Consider the following 21,814-nt stretch of genomic DNA (forward strand, 5'->3'; position numbering starts at 1 on the left):
CCAGAGTTCCTGAGCCAACATTTTGGTTGCTAAGCAAGAGCGTTGTTAAGTGAGTTTCACCACGTTTTACAAGTTGGCCACGCCCACCCAGTCACATGACTGCCAAGCCATTTCCACCCAGTCACATGACTGCCAAGCCATTCCCACTCGGTCACATGTCTGGCAAGCCACTCCCACCAGGTCACATGGCCAGCAAGCCACACCTACAGAAGAGGTTCTAAAAAAATTTGAAACCCATCACTGACATAATCCATCAATCTTCATGATAAAAAATAGACTTGGGTGTAGCCTATTTAGCATTTGTTTTCCACTGAGAAAATGTCAGTATAATGGCTGGGAAGATGTGAAGAGAAAAGCCTGACCCTAACTCTGATTACAAGAAAAAGAAAGGAAAAGACATGTTCTTCTTGAGTTCACCTCTATATGAGTATATACATGCCATACCTTGGCAATGTGATAGGAGGGATTTGACATTCTCTTCTTCCAGGAAGATTTTAAAACTTCCAGGTCTAACCAACAACCTTGAAACAACCTTGAAACTTCCAGGGGGGTCTAAAATCCAAGTACTGTAACCATGGTCAAAGCTGCTTGGAATCTTGGCCATTCCAAGATCAAGTAAGGTTGACTAGATTTTGCCATCTGCTGAAAAGCAACTCTGAGAAGACACAATGCATCTATAGATGCAAAAAAGGCATTGTACATGATCATCCCGCAACATCCTCTCAGGGAAGGCTAAGGCATTCCGTTCCTGGTCTGAATCAGAGCACTCAAGCAAGAGAGAAAGCAAAATTCTGGTTTGGGTTATGAATATTGATGTATGTATTTATTCAATTTGCCCCAATTGGTGTCCTCCCAAATGTACGAGAATCAACCCTTTGCTATTGCAGAACCTGAAAGCCAATACACGTGGCTGTATAAGGCACAAAGCTTTGCCTACAAGGATATGGCATGGCAACCCAAAGAAATCAGGAAAAGTGTGGGATCAAATGGAACTCACCTCAGCAGTAGAAAAAGACACAAGAGGCTCTTGAGATCTAATAGAAATGAGTATGTTATGAAGAACCGAAGATAGAAGGTCACCATCCAAGCCAAATCCTGTCACAAAAAACAGAGAAATATTCTGTCAAATAGTGTGGTATAATCCCATACCAAGATGCACCTGCAGAATCCTAAAAACTCATCTACATTTTTGCTGTGGCTCCCTTTATTATGCTACAATGGAAATGCAACCTCCTTTTGGAACCACAATGGAAATACTACTTACCACCCAATTTTTGCGCCGAACAACGAAGTAGAAAACATACCACTGCAGGTAGAAAGGCACCAGAGCTGGTGGACCAACTAAGAAGAATGCAAAGTTACATGTTAAGTAAAATCAACTCAAAGCAAAGTATAATATTTGTAGCTCAAGGTTAAAATGAGAGTCCTTAATGCTTTCTAAGCTTTGTTGTTTTCTTGAAGACATTTTATTATTCAAACTAGGTAACATCATCAGTGCTGAGTTATAAATATTGTCCTTTATAGATATTTAATGATCTCACTTTCTCTATTCCCTACCTACTGAATAAAAGGAGGGGGATTTTGTTAAGATTCAGATGTAGTGTCTCACTTTCTTGCAAGCCAGAGAAGAATTATGCACTCACTCATTGGCTCTAAGTGTCAGGAAGACCTAAGAATTGTTTTAATGGATCAAACCTCAGAGCCTCACATGCCCAACAGATGTAAAATAATGCTAATATGTTCCCCACAATAAGTAGGATGTCTGTAGCAATAGCAATAGCACTCAGACTTGTTTACCACTCCATTGTGCTTTACAGCATTCTCTGAGTGGTTTACAAATGTCACCATATTGCCCACAACAATCTGGGTTCTCATTTTACCAACCTCAAAAGGATAGAAGGCTGAATCAACCTTGAGCCAATCAGGATCAAACTACTAGCTGTGGGCAGAGTTAGCCTGCAATATTGCATTCTAATCACTATGCCACCACAGCTCCTGTAACCATGAAGATCCCATTTGGTTGATTGTGGCTCAGTTCCATTGTCATATGCATCTATATCAGTGGTTGGTTGCAGGCAGCACGCCCCGGTACAGGCATACCGGATCCTGCCTGGAGCACCAGATACTGTTCTGGTATGGTGCTCTGGAGGGCCCACCCACCCACCATATCTCCTTACCTGTCTTTTAAGGCTTCCGCGCACATGCATGGCGCATACAGCACCCGCGCGATGCTCCGTGGAGGAGCTGGAGCATCGCAGAAGTGTTAAAATGCATGCGCGCACTGTGTGCGTGCGTGCTGCGTGTTAGGAATATAATCTAACGGTTGGGTTGGCAATATATAAATCATGTAACAATGCTATACCTGTTTCTTTAAATCGTACTGTAAAATGTGATTGGTTGCTGTTTTCCTCGATCGGCCATAAGAGGGAGCCAGAATGACTGTTAGCTCTCTGTTTGTTAGATGCTGGGCTGATCTGATTTGAATGTTTTGGAAGCTGGCGGTTAGAAAGTGCCATGAGCTATTGTAAGTTTTGCAACTGCTAGCAAACTTTGAGTACCAGGCTGTTTGTATGATTATGGACTATATTATTTGGATTATCCCTTAACTGAAAGGCATTGATGACTGACTGTCTTATCCGTGTATGACTTGGACTGTTTGATGGACTCTGACATTTCTTATTTCCACGAAAGTAAAAGCTTATTTAAACTGCAGTGTCTCTGTATGCTGGTTTGTGTGTTCTCCAACACAACTCTCACAACACTTCTCTGAATGCACTTGCTCTCCCAACGGGGAGCTTACCTAACACGGCGCACATCCATGTGTACACCGCCAGGCCCATTCCAACCGTATCTGTTGGAACAGGATCCGGAACCCACCACTGATCTACATCCACACTATTTTCAATTATTTAAAGGGGATTCAGATAGTATTGAGCCAGATGAACCAGGTCTGTGTTAACCCAGGGATACACAGCTTCATTTGTCAGATATAGTGCTGTTTGCCATGGAGTATTAAATATAATTTGATGGGTAGAGACATTTGAGATTATAATAGGATGATATGAAACAGATATAGTAATATTGCACACAGGCTGCAAAAGAGGTCTCCTTTTAATGATACTTGACAGGAATATAACTAGATGACATGTTTTACAGGAAAAAATCCCCATATCAGAGGTGGGTTCCTACCGGTTCAGACTGGTTCAGCCGAACCGGTAGTGGTATGCTGGCCTGGGTCACCAGAACTGGCAGCAACCCATGCCTGCTACGCCTCCAAACTGGCTCTCTGGTCGGCGTGGGATGTTGTTTTTTTTAAATGTTCTACGCATGTGCAGACCTATTTATAGGTAACTGTGCATGCACATGGAGCAATAAAATTGTGTGCGTGCCGAACCACCAATAATGCCGGCAGCAACCCACCCCTGCCCCATATTTCTCAGGTAAATAGGGTTTCACTCTTCCTTCCAATCAATGGCAGCAAAACCACACTACACACAAAAATCTCTGGGAGGTTTTAGTATCCTATGTGCCCTTAATAAGAATATGAATATTTCAGAAATAAAGTGTTACTCACGGAGAAAGAAGTATTTGTGCTGGTGATTGTATGGCATGAACTTCTTTTTCTTTATGCCAAGCTGTGAATGGGGAGAAAGTTTCATGGCAAGTCAACATTCAACAAACCATACCAGATAAATGCACAAACTTGTTCTGGCAAATGACTCTCTAGCATCCATGTCAAGGTTGTCTGAGCCAAGGTTAAGGATATCTTAGCAGTGCCAGTGTTTCCATAGTCCTGACCTATAAAAGATTGTACATATACGCACATCGGCACAACACAAATGAGATTCAAACCCAGGCTAAAAACAATTGCATTTTCTTCAGTTTCATCAGTTTTAAAAACCCACATGCAATATGGTTTAGGTAGTTAACGCATAGTACACCACAGTGGTGGGTTTCAAAAATTTTTAGAACCTAATCTGTAAGTGTGGCCCATTTTGTGGGAGTGGCTTGGCAGTCATATGACTGGGTGAGCATGGCTTGTTGGTCCTTTGGCCAACTTGGAAAATGTGAAACTCACTTAACTTAACTCTTGCTTAGCAACCAAATTTTTGGGCTCAGTTGTGGTCATAAGTTCTCTTTCTTTTTCTTTCTTTCTTTCTTTCTTTCTTTCTTTCTCTTTCCTTCTTTCTTTCCCTCCTTCCTTCCTTTTGTCTGTCTTTCCCTTTTTCTTTCTTTCTTTCTTTCCTTCATCTCTCTCTCCCACTTTCTTTTTCTTTCTTTTTTCTTTTTCTTTATTTCTTTATTTCCTTTCTTTCTCTTTCCTTCTTTCTCTTTCTTTCTCCCTCTTTCTCTAGCTTTGACTCTCTCTTTTTTCCTCTCACTCTCCCTCCATTCCTGCCTTCCTTCCTTTTTTGTGTGCACCTCTCCCACTTTCTTCCTTCCTTCCTTCCTCTCTTTCTCTCTCTCTCCCCCCCCTCTCTCACGCACACACACATCTCTTCCAATTATATTTGTAGATATATTCTATGAACTAAAACCGGTGCTCAATAAATCCTATGATCACGGCATTCTGTGTCCTACAAGCCAATTTACAGAGTTCCCAATTCAGCCTCTTCCCACTCTGGGGGTTAACCGAATATGGTTAGTCATCCTGTTATCTCTTGGCCTTGGTTCTGACCTTTTTAGCAGAGCGGCAGAGAGGGCTAATTTCAAACGGCTTTTTTTCCTTTTGCCAAAGCCAGATTTCTCTGCTGCACAGCAGGTGACCTGGTGGGTGTCCAAAGGTTTTGGGCATGCCATGGAAGGCACGCATGTCACGCACACACATACAGAGACACACTGCACTTGCCGCAATGCAAGGCGCATGTGTAAGGGGGACTGGATCAACTGGGAGGCTGGCAAAAAAGAAGCCTCTGTTTCTCTGCTGCCGTAGCTCGCAGAGGAAGGAGGCAGGGATGCTGGCTGGCGCTCTCTTCACTTACTGTTTGCCCCTGAGGCCTGCCAGCTACAGCCCTGCCTGGCTGGGTGGCTGGCTGGGAAAGCAGTGAGGGGGCGAGCACTGGCCATCATCCCCACCCTCTTTCTCTGCGAGCTGCGGCAATGGAGAAACAGAGGCTTCTTTTTTGACTGGCTCCCAGCTGATCCAATCCCTTTTACACATGCACAGTGTGTGTTTGTGTGTGTGTGTGTATGTGTGTGTATCTGAGAGAGAGAGACAGAGACAGAGAGAGCCACCTCATTTCCAATAGGGGAGGAGGAACCCATGCAGAGGAAGAGAAAGTGCATGGATTCCCCCCCGCAATTGGAAACGAGGTGGCTGTCAAAGAGAAGACAGCAGTGTGCACCACATGGGCTTGTCCAACAGCCAAAGAAGGAACAGGCGGCGAGGATTCAGCTGTTGTGGGAAGCCCACGTGGTGCGTGCTCCCTTCTCTTTGTCAGTCGCCTGGTTTCCAATGGGGGTGGGGAAGAAATCCATGCATTTTTCCTCCCTCTGCATAGATTCCCCACCCCCATTGGAAACCAGGTGGCTATCAAAGAGAAGACAGCGTGCGCCACGTGGGCTTCTCCCAATCCTCCAAAGTGTCTGGACGGGGCAAGTCTGGTGCAGACAGGGAGGGCAAACAAGCAAGCAGCAACTGGGTGGGTGGGCGGGGGGAGTAAGCGAGTGAGCAGCGACAGGGCAGGTGGGGAGCAAGCAGGGGGGCAGGGCAGGGGAGGGAGTGTTCTGGTACAGGGCCTCCGGAAGCTCAGGTAGGGGAAGGCATGCTAAATTTCACCAAGCGGTACGCACGGACCGGTGTGTACCAGCTGAAACCCACCCCTGGTACACCACTGACTGAAGAGGTAGGTAGAGAATACAAGAAAGTGTAATCTCTTGGCCTACAAGAGAAGCTGGATCCTGTGTATCTGCACTCAGCTTGTATGACAAAGCCACACCCCCAGGAAAAGGAAGGAGCAATCAGATTAGCAAACTGTCTCACAGGAAGGCAGCATACAAACCTCCAGAGAATTGCATTAACAACTTCCCCTATTGTCTTGTGAGCTCATGATCAGTTAATATATGTATGTATGTATGTATGTATGTATGTATGTATGTATGTATGTATGTGTGTGTGTGTGTGTGTGTGTGTCTCCTAGTAGGTGATATGTAGAAGATGGAAGAATATACATGAAAGAAAAAAAGAGGGGAGAACAACTGTCAGCTTGGAAGGAAATGAGAATGGCATATGGTTCTAGGTGGAAACAGTTAAACCCACATGATGGGTGAAACAGGAAACTAAGGGAGCAAATTGTTTTCTCTCATGTTTGAGTCCCTCTTTCCCTTCTCCTGCACCTTGCCTTTATATTTCTATAAATAACATTGCAAAGATGTCATTAGTCTGCAAATGTTTTCCACCCAAAAGAAACTAAAACCAGTAAACTGTCCTGGTACTTCTCACTATTTGAAAAAAAAGGGAAACACACTTCAACTTTGCTTTATTTCTAATAAGGCTTATCCTGGCAAATAAGGTGACAGCTAACAACCAATGAGGTTCTTCTATGAAATCTGGCTAGCAAAAAAAATTAATGGATGAAAGAAATCCCCCAGACAAAGAAAGAGTTCAAACTACTCTCGCATACCTAAGTAATCAAAGCAGTATGAGCCTAAAAGGAGGTACTGTGTGCAACTTTGTATGATTTCTTTCATCCATAATCTAGCCACTAACAGAACTGGAATCCTTTAATAGGTTTTTGTTGCTTCTGCTGCTTCTCCTACTGCAGCTGTCGTCAAATTATGAATAATCCTTTCAAGGCAACACATTAGAAAATGCAGTAACAAATCTATTCATACTTACTTGGGGATAAATACATACAACGAGAACTTAAGAATAGCCCTTAAGTGGTTCATCTTACTCCAGCAGTTTGTTTCTGGCCAAGCAGATTTTTCTGAGGTGCCTCCAAACAGCACATGAAAACCTAACTGTCACTGCACCTGGTATGTCCCCCCCACACACAACTGTGTGATAATGTTCAATACTAACAGACTAGTCTTTCATGAATGTAGCCAATTCCTTTTAAACCAAGCTGTTAGCTGCCACTATGCAGCCTTGTGGTAGAAACTCCACAAGTTAATTAATGCATTGTTCAAGGAAGTGTTTCCTTTTGTCTATTTTAAACTTCCTTTCAAACAACTTTATAGAATGACTACTGGTCTTATCTTTTCAAAAAAGGAGAAAATTTCTCTCTGACTACATTCTCTCCACATTACACATGATTTCACATGTTCAGGCATGTTCCTTTTCAGTTGCCTTCTTTCTAAGATTGGATGCCCCCAACATTTTTGGCTTTTATTATCCTGAACAAATTAGAATAATGTGCAGCCTTGGCCACCTCACCACTTTCTGATTTTTAACCAAAAGCAATCAAGCAAAGAAAAGGTCCTCTGATCTATAAGCTACTAGATTTGCCTCAAGAGTCTCCGATGAGAAATTTTCTTAAAGGCTTTTTGCAAATCCAGGTTAATAGCATGCTCAGTGGTAGGATTCCAAATCTTTTCCTACTGGTTCTATGAGAGAGTGCTTTGTGCGCGCGCACCTAATGCATGCTTCGCACTCGTGCACAGCACTCAAAGACCACCCACAGTGTCAGCACTGGTGAGCTGAGCTGTGGTTTAGCTCAGCTGCAGTATGGCAATCCACTCTGCTGTGCAAATCAGCTGAGCTAAATAAACAAGGGAATATAGGACAGGGAATGATGGGGGCGGGGCCAACCAGAGGTGGTAATTGCCGGTTCTCCAAATTACTCAAAATTTCCGAAACCGATTCACCTGAACCAGTCTGAACCGGCTGAATACCACCTCTGAGCATGCTGACATTCTCAAAAAATTCTAGAAGGTTGGGGAGGCAGGATTTACTCCCCCAAGGGATTAGTCTCAATATGAGAAGATATAGATGCATCTGTCTAAGAATTAGGTCCCCTTTCTGGGAACATTTCTCTGAAATGATATCCTCCTTCCCCAAGCCCTTCCTTCTTTCTCCCTGAAAGGAAAGAAGTTTTCCTCTTGGGAGTGAAGTGAGCCATCGCATTCCAAAAGCTCCTGAGTGTGTACCTGTCTGGCTGTCTAAGCATCTCCAGCTCTACAACTTTCATTTCAAAATTGCTCTCTGTGCAGCAAAAGCTCATGGCACTGACAAAAACCCACAACTTAAGCTCAAAGTACAATTATACGTATGACTCAATGGTGGGATTCAATTTTTTTTATTACCAGTTCTGTGGGCGTGGCTTGGTGGGCGTGGCATGGTTTGGTGGGTGTGGCATGGTGGGCATGGCAGGGGAAAAATACTAGGGGTGGATTGCTACCGGTTTTACTACTGGTCCTCAACCACGCACAACCCACACGCTGTTCAATGTAAATTGTTCTTTGCACTTGTGTAGAACAATTTACAGTGAACTGCACACACGCAAAACCAAAATGGTGGCAGCCCAGCGGCAGTGAGGGAACTGGTTCAGGGGCGTGTCAGGCATGGATCGCTGCCGGTTCTGCCTCCCAGGCCTGAATTCCACTACCGGTTTGGCTGAACCAGGAGCAACCCACTTCTGAAGGATACTGTAAAATCTCCATTCCCTTTCCACTCCAGGGAAAGATTACTGCAAAATCCCCATTTCCTCCTGATCAGCTGGGACTCGGGAGGCAGAAAATAGATGGAGGCGGGGCCAGTCATAGGTGATTTTTACCTGTTCTCCGAACTACTCAAAATTTCCACTACTGGTTCTCCAGAACTGGTCAGAACCTGCTGAATACTACCTCTGGTCTGACACTTTATGAAGTAAACTAGAAAGTACCTTAACCTCTGGTGTTCTATTTTTACACTGAACTTTGACCTGAACTAAAAAAATTCATCCCATTTGCCACTCAGATTTCCCAATATTTTCATTTATTTTAAGTCAGCTATCCTTACTTCCATGAGATTTAAAACGTAGCCATTTAAAAATATTTAAAGTCAACGCAAACTTTTAGTCTTTTTATTGTTTTAAAGCTGTAGTTTTGACCAATATCAATTATGATACTTAATCTTATACACTATGTTTTTATGTCAAATATATACAAAAAACGCCAGTGTTCACATAAATCTACATAACTGTGCTTTTTTATTTGAAATTGTATGAAAATTCCTGAATCAGTCTAAATAACAAAATAAACTTCAACAGCATTTAACTATTAACTCATGTAAAGAGGCCCAGGAAAAAAAATAGTTTTTGAAGATTTCATTTTCCTAATTCATATCACTATCACAATGATGTAATTGATAATTTTTCCATTCTGTTAAGATTCAAAAGTACACAGTGGTAACAATTTTTGAAGATCTAAAAGTATGTTGGGGCTCCATTAAAAAGTTGATGCTTCAGGGTTCGTGCAAAATTTCCCTTTTCATACAACATTCCCCAAATCCCACAAGTCTTACCTCCACAGAGAGTATCTTTCCCAGGGCAAATAACAAAGGATGCATGTTGAGATCAGGATCCTTGCGAAAGCAGTTAGGCTTTGCATGATGCTGGAAATGCCAGTGATTCCACCAGCTGGCTGGTGCTCCCTGCAAAACAAGGCAAATGAAGAGGCCTCTTCAGATATCTACCGTATTTTTTGGAGAATAAGACGCACCTTTCCCCCCCCCAAAAAAAGAGGGTGAAAATCTGGGTGTGTCTTATACACTGAATACAGCATTTTTGGCCTAGCAAAATCCCACCCCCTTTCCCAAAATGGATGTGCAGAGGGTTTGGGAGGCTTACAAAGTGTTCCTAGGGGCTGGGGAGGGCAAAAATGAGCAAAAAATGGATCATTTTTGCCCTCCCCCAGCCCCCAGGAACACTCTACAAGCCTCCCAAAGTTCTGCATGCCCTTTTTCTTTTTGTAAAAAACAACTCGTGCAGAGGGTTTGGGAGACCTGCAGAGTACAAAAACTTTTTTTTAATTTACCTCTTCAAATTCATGGTGCATCTTATAGTCCGAAAAATACAGTATCTCCTGACTAGGCAGATTAAAATCTGAGTGCAAGGGGCCCAATCGCTCTTGAGCCCCAATGCCATGACATGGCTAAGAGCAAAGCTCATTTTCATGAAACTCACCTTCAAATGTCCAATCACAAATTTGTGAATCCAGTGGTTCCATTTAGACTTGCCAAAGACAGAAAGATGTCCAAAATCATGCTGTAGCCAACCGGCTTGGGTCTGGAAAACATTGCCATAGCTAGCATGATTACAATGCCTTGACTGCACACAATGCTTTACCATATAACCTGCGAAGTCTTTGCTCCCAAAAAATTACACAGAGAGAAGGTTGAAGGAAGAGGAGAGAAGGAGATCTGATTAAGACAATACACAAGCTTAACAGGCAGATGGACTTAGATCTGAGGAGTTAAACCAGGGGTGTCAAACTCACACCGTCACAGCTGCGTCACGTGATGTATTGGGACTTTTTTGCCCTTCGCTAAACTGGGTAAGGGCGTGGCCAACATGTGACACATCCGGCCCGCAGGCCGGGAGTTTGACAGCCCTGTGTTAAACCAATAGTTTCATGAAAAAGTAGACTTCAAAGAGAATTCTGAGGAAAAACAAGTATTATTAACAAATTTGGAGGGAACTTTCTTTGCATAAATGAGCACAGGATAATGGGCATTATTGTCCAAAATGGGAAACCAAGGATCACCAAATGAAAAAAGCGACAATTACCATATTCATTTATCTTGAGAGAAAAGCTGAATTAGACATTTAGGGTAATGCAAGTAGATACCTCTCCTCACAGAGGAGTTACCACAGCTCTTCAGGGTTTTTTGTTTTTTTTTAAGCTTCAAGCCCTGCTCTCCTTTATCTGATAACAGATTACCTGGACAGTCCCAAGTAGCAAAGCAGTGATGAGGAATGGCACCAAGGATGTTCCAAAATACCACATATTGAGCCAGGCTAATACATCCAGCAGCAAGATGTGAAGAAAGGAGAGGAGGAAGAAGAAGTGATTGGAATTCAGTAGTCCCATCTTTTCAACAGTGGCACGGAGCTCACGGAAGTCTTCCACAAGTTCTTTCTATGAAAAACCACAGTGTTTATACTTCCTTTGTTCTGAAGGCAACTTTTTATTTAGAAGTGGGCAACCTGACACCTTGGGCTGTGGGCACATCTAAAGACCACAATAGTCTGAAGCCTTTAAAGTCTTCCAAAAATTATGACCAAAATAGCAATAGCACGTAGACTTATATACTGCTACACAGCACTTTACAGCTCTCTCTAAGTGGTTTGCAGAATCAGCATATTGTCCCCAACAATATGGGTCCTCATTTTACCCACCTCGGAAGGATGGAAGGCTGAGTCAACCTTGAGCCTGGTGAGATTCAATCTGCCAAACTGCTGGCAGCTGCCAAGTAGCAGAAGTAACCTGCAGTGCTGCATTCTAACCACTGTGCCACCGCAGCTCATATGACAAAAATATAACAATAAAAAAACATACAAAGGGGAAAATATTCAATATATGTTTGGCAAGTAATTGAATCAACTTTTTACATTAATAAAATTAAAGACAAATGTGGGTTTTGTCCTGGTGCTACTCAATTTAGCTTAGAGTGATGCCATCCCTGTTCTAGTTTCATGACAAAAGACTGCAATGCAAAGTGTGTGGCTATGTCCATGTTCATCAATGTATATTTTTTTAAAAGCCCATTCCTACTGAGATATCATTCCAAGTTAAATTTCTTTGTTCTGAGAGACAGCACATGAATATAGGAGACATTTTACATCTTAAACAGTTAATATTTCTTGCTCCAAACATCTCCTAGATCTTTTTGAAATTCTAATTCATCATTTTTGTTTTGTTCTGGTACTTCACAGTCTTCTCTCACCTGAAAACTGCCTCTCAACATATCCCATTCCTCCTTACAGTATGTTTGTGTGTTTCCCATTTTAGGGAGGCCACCAAAGGAAGGGATCTTTGACTTTGTTCCCAATTGTTTTACTGCAGATTCCTCATAGAGTAGCATCAGCAAAGATCTCTTTCTCAAGGCAGTTCTCAGAATAGCTTACATTTTTGTTGGGTTCAAAACTGGGCTGATCTGCTGCAAGCTCCCCAATGAATAAAGGCTTCAAGTATGTTCTCACTAGATTCTTGTCCAAATGGAATGCTGTGAAAGGATCCTGAAAAACAAAAACAGAACCAGACAAAAATAATAGGGCTATGTGTCCACCCAAAATGATCAATAAGACAAATCTTTGGGTTTTGTTTCAGAAGATGTCTGCTTTTTATTAAAGGAATCTAACATTAACCTGGGGGAAAATGAAATTGAAGGAATCCATTCAACTCTTAAAGCTGGAGCAAATTTTGTTATCTCTCGTTGAGTCAGCAAAATGTTGAATAAACATGGTTGTGGTGGTTAAAGATTTCCATTTTATTAGCTTCATTTTAGACTCATGCTATTTTTTCCTATAATAAATTGGCATTATCCCCACATCATTCACATGGTTGTCCAAATAGTTTCTCCTGTAACCTTCACACAAGTCCAAGTTTTAAAATTACAAACAAAAAAAAAAGCCACCAAAAAGAGTCTGGTTCTCCCTCTCTGCTCTTCCTCATTTAGTTTAATCATTTGAAGCATCTAGTCTTAAGCACTAGTCTCCAGCCAGCACATTGGTTCCAATGGCTTCTTCCTTTTGATTTGAAATCCTTTGCATTTTTTTGGGCAGTTCCTGAAAGGAATCTGAATGGAAGCCAAGACAATTAAATCCCTACTTTACAGGGTTTACTTTTGGCCACTAGATGCTGCTATAGAAACCTTTTTTCCTGGATTATTATATTTTGTCTAAAATGTCTATTCTCAAACAAAAGAACTTTAGACTGACAAAACAGCTGAGTGATCAAATGAGTCAGTTTTATCACAAGCGTCATGAATCAATAATATGATTTCATTTTTTAATGTAGATGCAAATATATACCTGCATGCAGGCAGGCATACATACATACATACATACATACATACATACATACATACATACATACATACAGCATTGTTATTTTATGTCAAGGTTGATAGCCTTTGGCAATGAGTAAAATAAATGTATCTTCCTGTGACAATTAGCTTACTGACGACAGAAAACTTTGGTTATCATCAAGAATATATTCCGAATAATACTTCTTTTCTGATCACTATGTTCATAGCACCTGAACCACTATCAAACTCTCTATACTTAGAATAAGTTGTCTCTTCCATCATTACCTCCTGGGCAATTCTTTCTACAAGTAGAAGATAGAAATGATGAAAGATGGGCTACACAAAAAAAAAATTTATGCTTTATGAAGTAGTGTTGAGTCCATGAATACATGGTACAGATTAAATTTCTTTAAATGCTTGAGAATTTCATTGTTACATTTGTAAGTAGCTCACACTCTCTCTAAGCTGCCAACATCCTACTGTACCATAGGAGTAGTTTTCTCCAGATATGTACCAAAGTCCAGAAACGCCAGCTCAGGACATGCTGACCTGCTGTTGTACATATTGGGCAATATTAGTCCTTTAATTGGTGTGGCACCAAGAAAGGGCTTTAATCCTATTGTTGATACTCCAGCTTCCAGCTGAGCTCCCGGATCTCATCAGAGAGAAAAAACACCAAACCTTCCCTGGTAAAGTATATCTGAAGGGAGCGAGAGTGAGAAGACTGTCATTTCCTGGCCAGTTTTTTTTTTTAACTAGAAATGGGAAAGTGGGTGGGTCACAGCCAGAGCTGAAGACTGTGGTACCATAATTTTCAACCAATCATCAACAATGGTGGATGTGAAACCTGGCAATAATGTCTGAAATGAAGACGAGGGAAGCAATGATGGACAGATCATTTCCACAGCACTTTTTTTTTTAGAATCACAGTGCTTTGTGTGTCGACAAGACACAAATGAGGGTCTGATTGTAGACATTTTTTTCTTTTAAAAATAAGCTTGCTTGCTTTTCTTAGTGAAAAAGGTCTTACTTTTTTTTAAAAAATAGAATTATTCCAATATTTCCTTTCTTTACATGAGCAGCTTTGTTTCAGATTACAAAAAGCATTATGTTCCAGCTACATTAAGACTAAAGCATCTATTTCTCTCTAGTAAACTAAATTGTCTTAGATTATTAAGATAATTGTGCACCTCTGAACAATATGGTCCAGGAGGCTCGTATAGGCTTAGCTTTTGCTATGTTTGTGGTGAACTAGGCCCATGAAATGTTTCTCAGAAATAGAGAGAGATACTTTGCCCTAATATTTCTCAGAAATTCTGAGTGGTTGAAAGATTGTTGCAATGCAAAATCACAAGGACTGGGTTTTGATAATAGGTTCACTGTGTGCATTAAAAAAATCTGAATACCGCCAAGAGTCCAATTAAACATTAAATATTAAATGTAGACATGATTCCCCTCAGTTAGTAGGATTAAGGAAAATTGTAGATAGAGGCTTAAATTAAATTTGAGCGAAATATCCTATCAGTGAAGAGAAGCCTTAATTTAGATATAAATGGCAGCTCAGCAGTGACTATTCTCAGCAAAAAAGTTGGATTTTAAAGGCACATTAAAGCAAATGAAAATTTTAGCTTCCATTCTCAGAGGCAAGAGTGAGAAATCAATCAATCAATCAATACAGCATTATAAAAATCAGCTATTCGGAGTTTTTTGTCTTCTGCACCATGAGCCAAATCGCCCTTATGCTGCTACAAAATCTTTCCAACAGGTCACAACAAAAAAACCTGTTTTTCACTGTCGTGTTTAGTCATAAAAGTATCAGAAAAGCTCAGAATGTTGTCAAGAAAATACACCAGCATTAGAAAAGTTGTTATCAAAGCTTAAAGAAAAGTGAAAATTATATCCAGATTACTAATATAAAATACTTCATCCAGAATTTCTACCAGGAATATCATATTAATATATCCAGCCCATTAATTAAAGAGCCATTTACAGTACATGCCTGAATATGTCAAATATTCAAATAATATAAACTTCTGGAGATAAAGGCCACACTGACCATTTTTGAGAAGGACAAGGGCCTTGATTTATAGTGAACTAGCCGATAACCCGGCGTTACCCGGGTATTTATTTATGGGGGGAAATGTCCAGATCAAACATAATTTTTAATGTTGGATTTTCCCCCTTCACAGTACTCCCCATGTGGAGTACTATGAAGCCGTTACCATGGCAACTCCACTGTGCTGTACAGTAGAAGCCATTTTAAGGCACAACAGGCTGAATTTTAACAGAATACACACCCCGAGAGGTTTAAGGAGTGTCTTATCCTCACAGTATTTGTTTCCAGAGAGTAAGTTATCTGTATATCAATTTCCAACATACACACACATAGCTGTTTTTATATACATAGATAGATGAGCCTATATGTATACATGGATGTTGTCAAGATTTGGGGAGCTTTTTCCGTTTAGGAAGTTTGATCTAGTGGTTAGTTCCACCTCAGGCGAACTGGGCCAAACCAGGAGGATTTCACCCCTGCATAAGGTGTATTGTAGGGCTTACACTACTGGCTTTGGTGTTTTCCAGCTCAAAATAATAAAAAGCCAAGTAACTCTTTTTCACAGTTGTAGTTCAATGGCCTCAGATCCCAACAAGAAAGAAGCTTGATGAGTGCATTTAGCGCTTTCCACATCTTGCGTGCAAACTTACAATGGCTTATTTCACAAGTCCTGCTTTCAAGAATCCTGGTTGGACATTATATGGCAACCTGAATGTGGGGAAGCAAAGCCAAAGAAGTTCTTGCAGAGACTTGGGGGGGTAGGAATAAAAGAGCATTGTTCAATGGTTAAAGTAATGTTCAGCATGGAGGGCAACCTAAATTCAGATCTTGGAATCAGATGATCCTAGAAGATCCCCACTGGAGAATTGCTGCTGATATTCTATTTGACAAGAAGAATCAGTGCTTTGCTTCAGGAAGCTTGTTAGGTGCTGTTGCATAAGATCAAAGATAACAAAGACCAACAGCTAGCACTTGAAAACTTAGTGTTGCTCCTGGTAGTTGTTTTTTTTCCTTAGTAAATTGAGGAAAAGGATTGCCTTTAGTTCATCCCAGTCACATTCAGGGTTTTATTTATTGGCAAGAGGCCTTTTTTCAAGAGGAGACATACAAGGATAAAAGTTATTGCCTACAGTCTGAAATGATATACCACAACCCAAGAACTTCTTCCTGATTATAATGTACAGTTTTGTCCTTGGAAACAGAACACTATGCACTTAGAGCTACTAGTTCCAAAGGCAACTGTTAGGGTTTCAAACAATTATCTTTATTATTATTTTTATTTTATTTTATTGGGCTCTTAAGTGGCCAGCTAGCCTGAGTATTACATATTAGCTTCCTATTGATTATTGTAAAATTACATGATAACTAAGCTTTTCCAAAATATTAGATGAGAAAAAATGTCAGGGGAAATATTCATGGAAATAGTAGCATCCAGATCAGAGGTGGGTTCCTACCAAATTGGCCGAACTGGTAGTGGCATGGCGGCATGGGTCGCTGGAGCCAGCAGCCACACCCCCAAACTGGTTCTCTAGTTGGCGCCATTGGTGCCACCATCTTGTTTTAAAGTTATGTGCATGCACAGAACAAGTTTAATTGAATTGTGCATGTATGCACAGCATACATCCAGTGTGTGCAAAGCACGCACACAAGCAAACCAGCAGTAAAACCAGCCAGAACCCACCCCTGATCCAGATGCCCAATCATAGAAAGGGTTGAACCTCCTTAAATATTCTTCACTGGGAGAGAGGGGTGATCCTTCTCTTGGCCTTAGGAAGGCTTGTTATTCCAACAGTATGTGTGAACCAGAGAAAATATTCTTTCTTTGCATGGCTAGGTTGAAAGTTTTCCAGTAGAGGATCCACATTTTAATTTTTATATATAAAGGTGGCTACAGCCTTCCTTGGACATATATTCTAAAGCAGGGGTGTCAAGCTCAATTTCATTGAGGGCCGCATCAGGGTTCTGTTTGACCTCGGAGGGCCGGGATGTGTGTGGCTAGGGGTGGGCATGGTCACCCTGCATTTGACAAGCTCAAGATGCGTTTTTTCCCTTTTCTTCTTTCTTTCTACAGTTCTTTACTATAACCATTTTCCTATCTCTTCTACTAGATATTATTGCCAAACATTTATGGTTCCACCACAAAACCGCGGACGACAAAATCGCAGTCAACGAAAGCGCGCATTTGACGACATCACAGCGCGACGAAAACAACGCGCTGTGATCGAAAAATGTAAAAATAAAGCGAAAATCTTACCCTAACCCCCCCAAACCTAACCCTAAACCTAACTCTAACCCTAAACCTAACCATTAACCTAACGCTAAACCTAACGCTAACCCTTAACCTAACGCTAAACGTAACCCTAACGCTCTAAACCTAACCCTAACCCTTAACCTAACCCTAACGCTAACCCTAAACCTAACCTTTACCTTTATGTGAATCGGCTTGCTTTAATTTTATTTTTATTTCAATTTTTAATTTTTTTCGTCGCGCTGTGATGACGTCAAATGCGTGCTTTCGTCGATCACGCTTTTGTGGACCGCGGTTTTGACGGGTCACGACATTTATTACTTATTCTTCATATACCACTAAACCTTTTATTTCTAAACTTACCATATTTTTCAGACTATAAGACACTCTGGACTATAAGACACATGTAGCTTTTGGGGAAGAAAACAAGAAAAAAATTCTGCCTCTGCCTCCCAGCAATTTGCCTCCTTGCAGCAAACAGCCTGGTCAGCTTCAGCACATCCTGATTTAGCATGAGCAGCTGATTGGCTGTTGGATCAGCCTCCCGGAACACCAACTATCAGTTGTTCCAGGGGATCACTGCCACCTATTGCTATCTCTGCACACCCCATTTTCGGCCTCCATGCATCCCATTTTCAGCCTCCACACGCCCCGTTTTTGGCCTCCACACACCCCATTTTCAGCCCATTTCAGGCAGCGGGGGGTGATCACTGGCCAGATTTAAGCACCCTGAGGGCCAGATCTGGCCCACGGACCCCTGTTCTAAAGCCTAGGTTCAAATATTTTTATTAGTTCATCAATATATAAAATACAGAAATACAAAGGAAAATGAAAATAATGAGAAAATAGAGAGGAAAGGGGGAAAAGGAAAAAAGGGTAAAGGGGAGAAAAAAAGAAAAATATTTTCTTTAGTCAAAGAATCAATTTAACCATCTCTGTTAACTCCATCAACTTTTGCAGCTATTCATTCATTGTGGGAATTAAAGTATACTTTCATTTTTATGCATAAAATATTCCTGCTGCTGTCACCATATATAACATCAAAGTTCCATTTGTTCTTGGACATATATTCTAATGCCTATGGTACTTATGGATGCTAGTATGTGTGCTAATTCCTCCCTGGTATTTACCAGCAACATGTACTACTGGTTTTTTTTCTCATTGTTTTCATTTCATAACAGTTAGATACTGTAAATTATCAAGGTCAATTATTTTATCTTTATTTCTAGGAATGACTCTGAGGCCACAAAACCCCCAGGCATTCTAAGAAAATAATAATGTGGGTGACCACAGTTGTTTCACCCTCTAGCCACAGAAAAGGTAGCTATGATAATAGACAACATCTTGGGTGGTGGCAGGAAAAACCTCAGCATGTTACATTCTGATAACTATCACTGATCATGCCCTCCACAGTAGTAGCCACTTTATGGAAGGGCCCATGCTACATTCTCTGAATTCTTATTTCCACTGGCTGAAAATTGAATGGAGGCTCATGGTCTACGATGCTATTTACCCATGTGGGTGTTCTTAGAAAGAGCTAGACATATCTTCATAGTCCAATTGCTTTACTGTGTCTCAGGGAACATAGCTCAAGTGACTCATGCATCAGCTACCTTGAAGGCTTGTAGGTGGCAGTAAGACTCCCTGCACATGATCAGAGATCTACCATATTCAGAGAGCCAGTGGAGCAGCAACAGATCTGGCGCAAATTCCAAGCAAAAATGTACCATAGCTTCCAAACAGAACATCTTCCAGAAGTGATGGACTAAGTTAAAATCCAAAACTCAAGAAGGATGAGGAGTGGAGGGGGGAAAACATACAAGTCCTTTCAGGACCTTTACTATGTTGGTCAGTGTCTACTCAGTCATTCGTGAGGTTGCAGAAAATTATTTACCGTACCTCTGATCCAGGAATTGAGTTTTTGCTTTTGGCATAAGAAAGTAAATGTCAACATTCCACACATACACAGTCTTCTTTGTTCTCGTCCTCCTCATCTTACTTTTAATCATAAACATTATTCAGTGAAGGGAACATTCTAGCAATGATTTTCTTGGATTAGGGTCTTATGGGTGTGAAAATATAGTACTGTACAAGCTTTCGTCTAGTCCAGGAAAACTCATGCCACATTAAAAAGTTTCCCTTCCATGAATTTTTAAACAAGTTATTTCATCCTGGTAGTCATTCGATAACTCTGAATTTTTAGAAATCACTGCTCACCTCAGAACTCAGACATTAAGCCATTCTGCTTCTGAACATGTGCAGTGCTCTTTCTTTCACCACACAGTAGCTGCCGCCAGCTCTCCTGCACCTTGTTGCCAGAGCAGAGGCTTACTGTGGACCCTTCTCTAATTTTGATCCAAATAACAAATAGACCATAACACTCTGTTTGCTAGGAGAACAGGAAAGCTTTGCCATGTAACAGCCTGGCTGGGTGGAGCCTTCTAACATAATTGAAGGAAGGTGTAGACCACAGTGCTCTTGTTGGGAACACCTGGGCAGCATGAAGATAATTTCTAAGAATGCATAATGTGGATTGTGATATATGGAAGCTCATTCGTTTAGCTTCAGGTACTCTGCTCTGCAGGTCCCTAAACATCTTGTCTCTGAAGCATCTCTCCACCCATGCTTCCAATCGAGCTCTCTGCGAGTGCTCTCCCAGCCTCCATCATCAAACCAGAGGATGCTCACAAAGGATCTCTGCCGCCCCGCCTCTCACGTTCCCTCCAAGGTCCCCGACAGCTCAGAGGGATCTTTTCCAGACAGACGTCCTTCCTTCCTTTCTCCCCCCCCCTCTCTTTCTCATTTCTCCCTCTCACCGTGGCGTCTTGTCCAGCATAATGGCTGATCACGCGGGAACCCCCCGGATGCCTTTTGTGGAACTGGCTGATGTCGTAGACCTTCCTGTCAATCACCAGCCATCGCTCCGGCGCCCGGCACGACTTGATCTCGTCCCAGCTAAAGAACCTCGGAGAGGAATCCATCCCACCAGCATCAGCCTCAAGGAACCGAGAGTAGCTCTCGCTCTCTCTTGCAGCCAGTGGTCCGGGCGGACTGAGCGCCGTCCCCTACCGAACGATCAGCCTGGGCCGGCCTCCAAACCCGCCCCTCCGGGGCCCGATTGGACAGCAGCTTTCTGGGTCTTCGCACCGAAAAGGTCGCCGGATTTTTGCCCCTGGAAGGGATCCCCCACGGTAGCCGGATGCCTGCGCTTTGGGGGCTGGTTGCTTTGATGGAACTACGCGGTGCCTTTTGTTTTCCCTGCCGCAGCGCTTCATTTCTCGTGAGGATACCGTAATATTTTCGTGGTCCTTTAAATACACTTTTTAAAAGTCGATTTCTGGGTACCTCCCCACATTCCCAACAGATTCTCTTTTTAGGAAATGGCTTGCCTTCCATTTGATGCTTTTGTTTAGGAGGAAGAAAGCTAGCTTCCTAATTTAAGACATTTTCTCCACCTGGTGCCTTTCAGTTCTGTTGGATGACCCTTCCTATAATTCCCCACCAGATTGATGGTACTTATTCCTGTCTTTCCCAAATGCTTATCTTTACACCCAAATGCCTATTTGACAATACTGTACTACAGAGCATCTGTGTGGCCACTAATTAGTAAGACAACTAATTAGCCCCCACCACCCCCACCAAATCTGTGCATGGAAGCCAAGGCACTTCCAAGAGAGAATTAATATGTACTATTAATGCAGAGATTATTATAACATGAGTATGTGATCATACCTGTGGGCTTCCATTTCATTTTAGGGTATATGTTTATCAGAGTTGTATTATGTACATTGTTATATTATTATATATTACATTGTGTATTATGTACATTATATGTAATACATTGTATTATTTATAATGTACATAATATACAATGTACACGTGTGTTTTGTACATTGTTCTACATAAGAATGTACAACAATAGAATTGCGATACCTGAGGCAATTTTACTCGCAAAACCACAAGTGTTGTAGTAAATCAAGCTGAAAACTACCCAAATTTCCACACTGATTCCTGGGCCTCTGTGGAAATGTTCCAATGGAATTATGCAGTGTGTGAAACAAAGAAATCCTGATCTCTTATTGTCTGACAGTTCTCATTCACATCCATGTACACTGTTGATCTGAATGGAATCTTTTGTGGTGATGTTCAAACAGTAACAACGCAGGGCATTTGTTCTCCTCAGAGGGATCTCTATTGATGTCTTCATAGTTTTCCAGTAAAAAAAAAGATCTTTGAAATAAATACCACTCACCAGTTGAGAAGATGATGTCATGCCTACAGTACAAAGATTTGAGGGGCAGAGTCCACTGCCAAATGGACAGCATCTGGTATTCTTCCCCGTGCAGTTACAATGAATTTGGTTCAAAGTAGAGATTGTGGTTTCTACTTATTAAAAAGGCTTGGGTTTTTTCCCCTTCAATTAGGAGCACCACAGACATACACACCCATCATGTTGTTTATTTTCTGGATAAACAAAAGGAAGTACATAAAGCACAGAAAAAGGGAACATAATAAGCAGGTGAGGACAACTATTTGAACAGTAGCTGGAACAAGAAAT

At 41.5% G+C, this 21,814-nt stretch overlaps 1 protein-coding gene across 1 annotated transcript in view; it reads right to left on the minus strand.

Annotated features, from left to right (window-relative positions):
• LOC106538435 (acyl-CoA (8-3)-desaturase) overlaps nt 1–20,413 on the minus strand; it is a 30,680-nt gene extending 10,267 nt beyond the window's left edge. Inside the window, exons 1-8 of the mRNA XM_014052923.2 lie at nt 20,073–20,413; nt 12,051–12,161; nt 10,864–11,061; nt 10,107–10,208; nt 9,446–9,574; nt 3,575–3,635; nt 1,265–1,341; nt 998–1,095 (exon numbers count right to left, since the gene is read on the minus strand). Coding sequence (XP_013908398.2) covers nt 998–1,095; nt 1,265–1,341; nt 3,575–3,635; nt 9,446–9,574; nt 10,107–10,208; nt 10,864–11,061; nt 12,051–12,161; nt 20,073–20,237 — 941 coding nt within the window. The 5' untranslated portion in view covers nt 20,238–20,413. The remainder of the gene's footprint in view (nt 1–997; nt 1,096–1,264; nt 1,342–3,574; nt 3,636–9,445; nt 9,575–10,106; nt 10,209–10,863; nt 11,062–12,050; nt 12,162–20,072) is intronic.
• Between the last annotated feature and the right edge of the window lie 1,401 nt (nt 20,414–21,814).

The sequence above is a fragment of the Thamnophis sirtalis genome, unplaced genomic scaffold (assembly GCF_051295495.1).
Source record: "Thamnophis sirtalis isolate CommonGarterSnake01/CBP01778 unplaced genomic scaffold, rThaSir2_p1.2 scaffold_1, whole genome shotgun sequence".
Classification (NCBI taxonomy): Eukaryota; Metazoa; Chordata; class Lepidosauria; order Squamata; family Natricidae; genus Thamnophis; species Thamnophis sirtalis.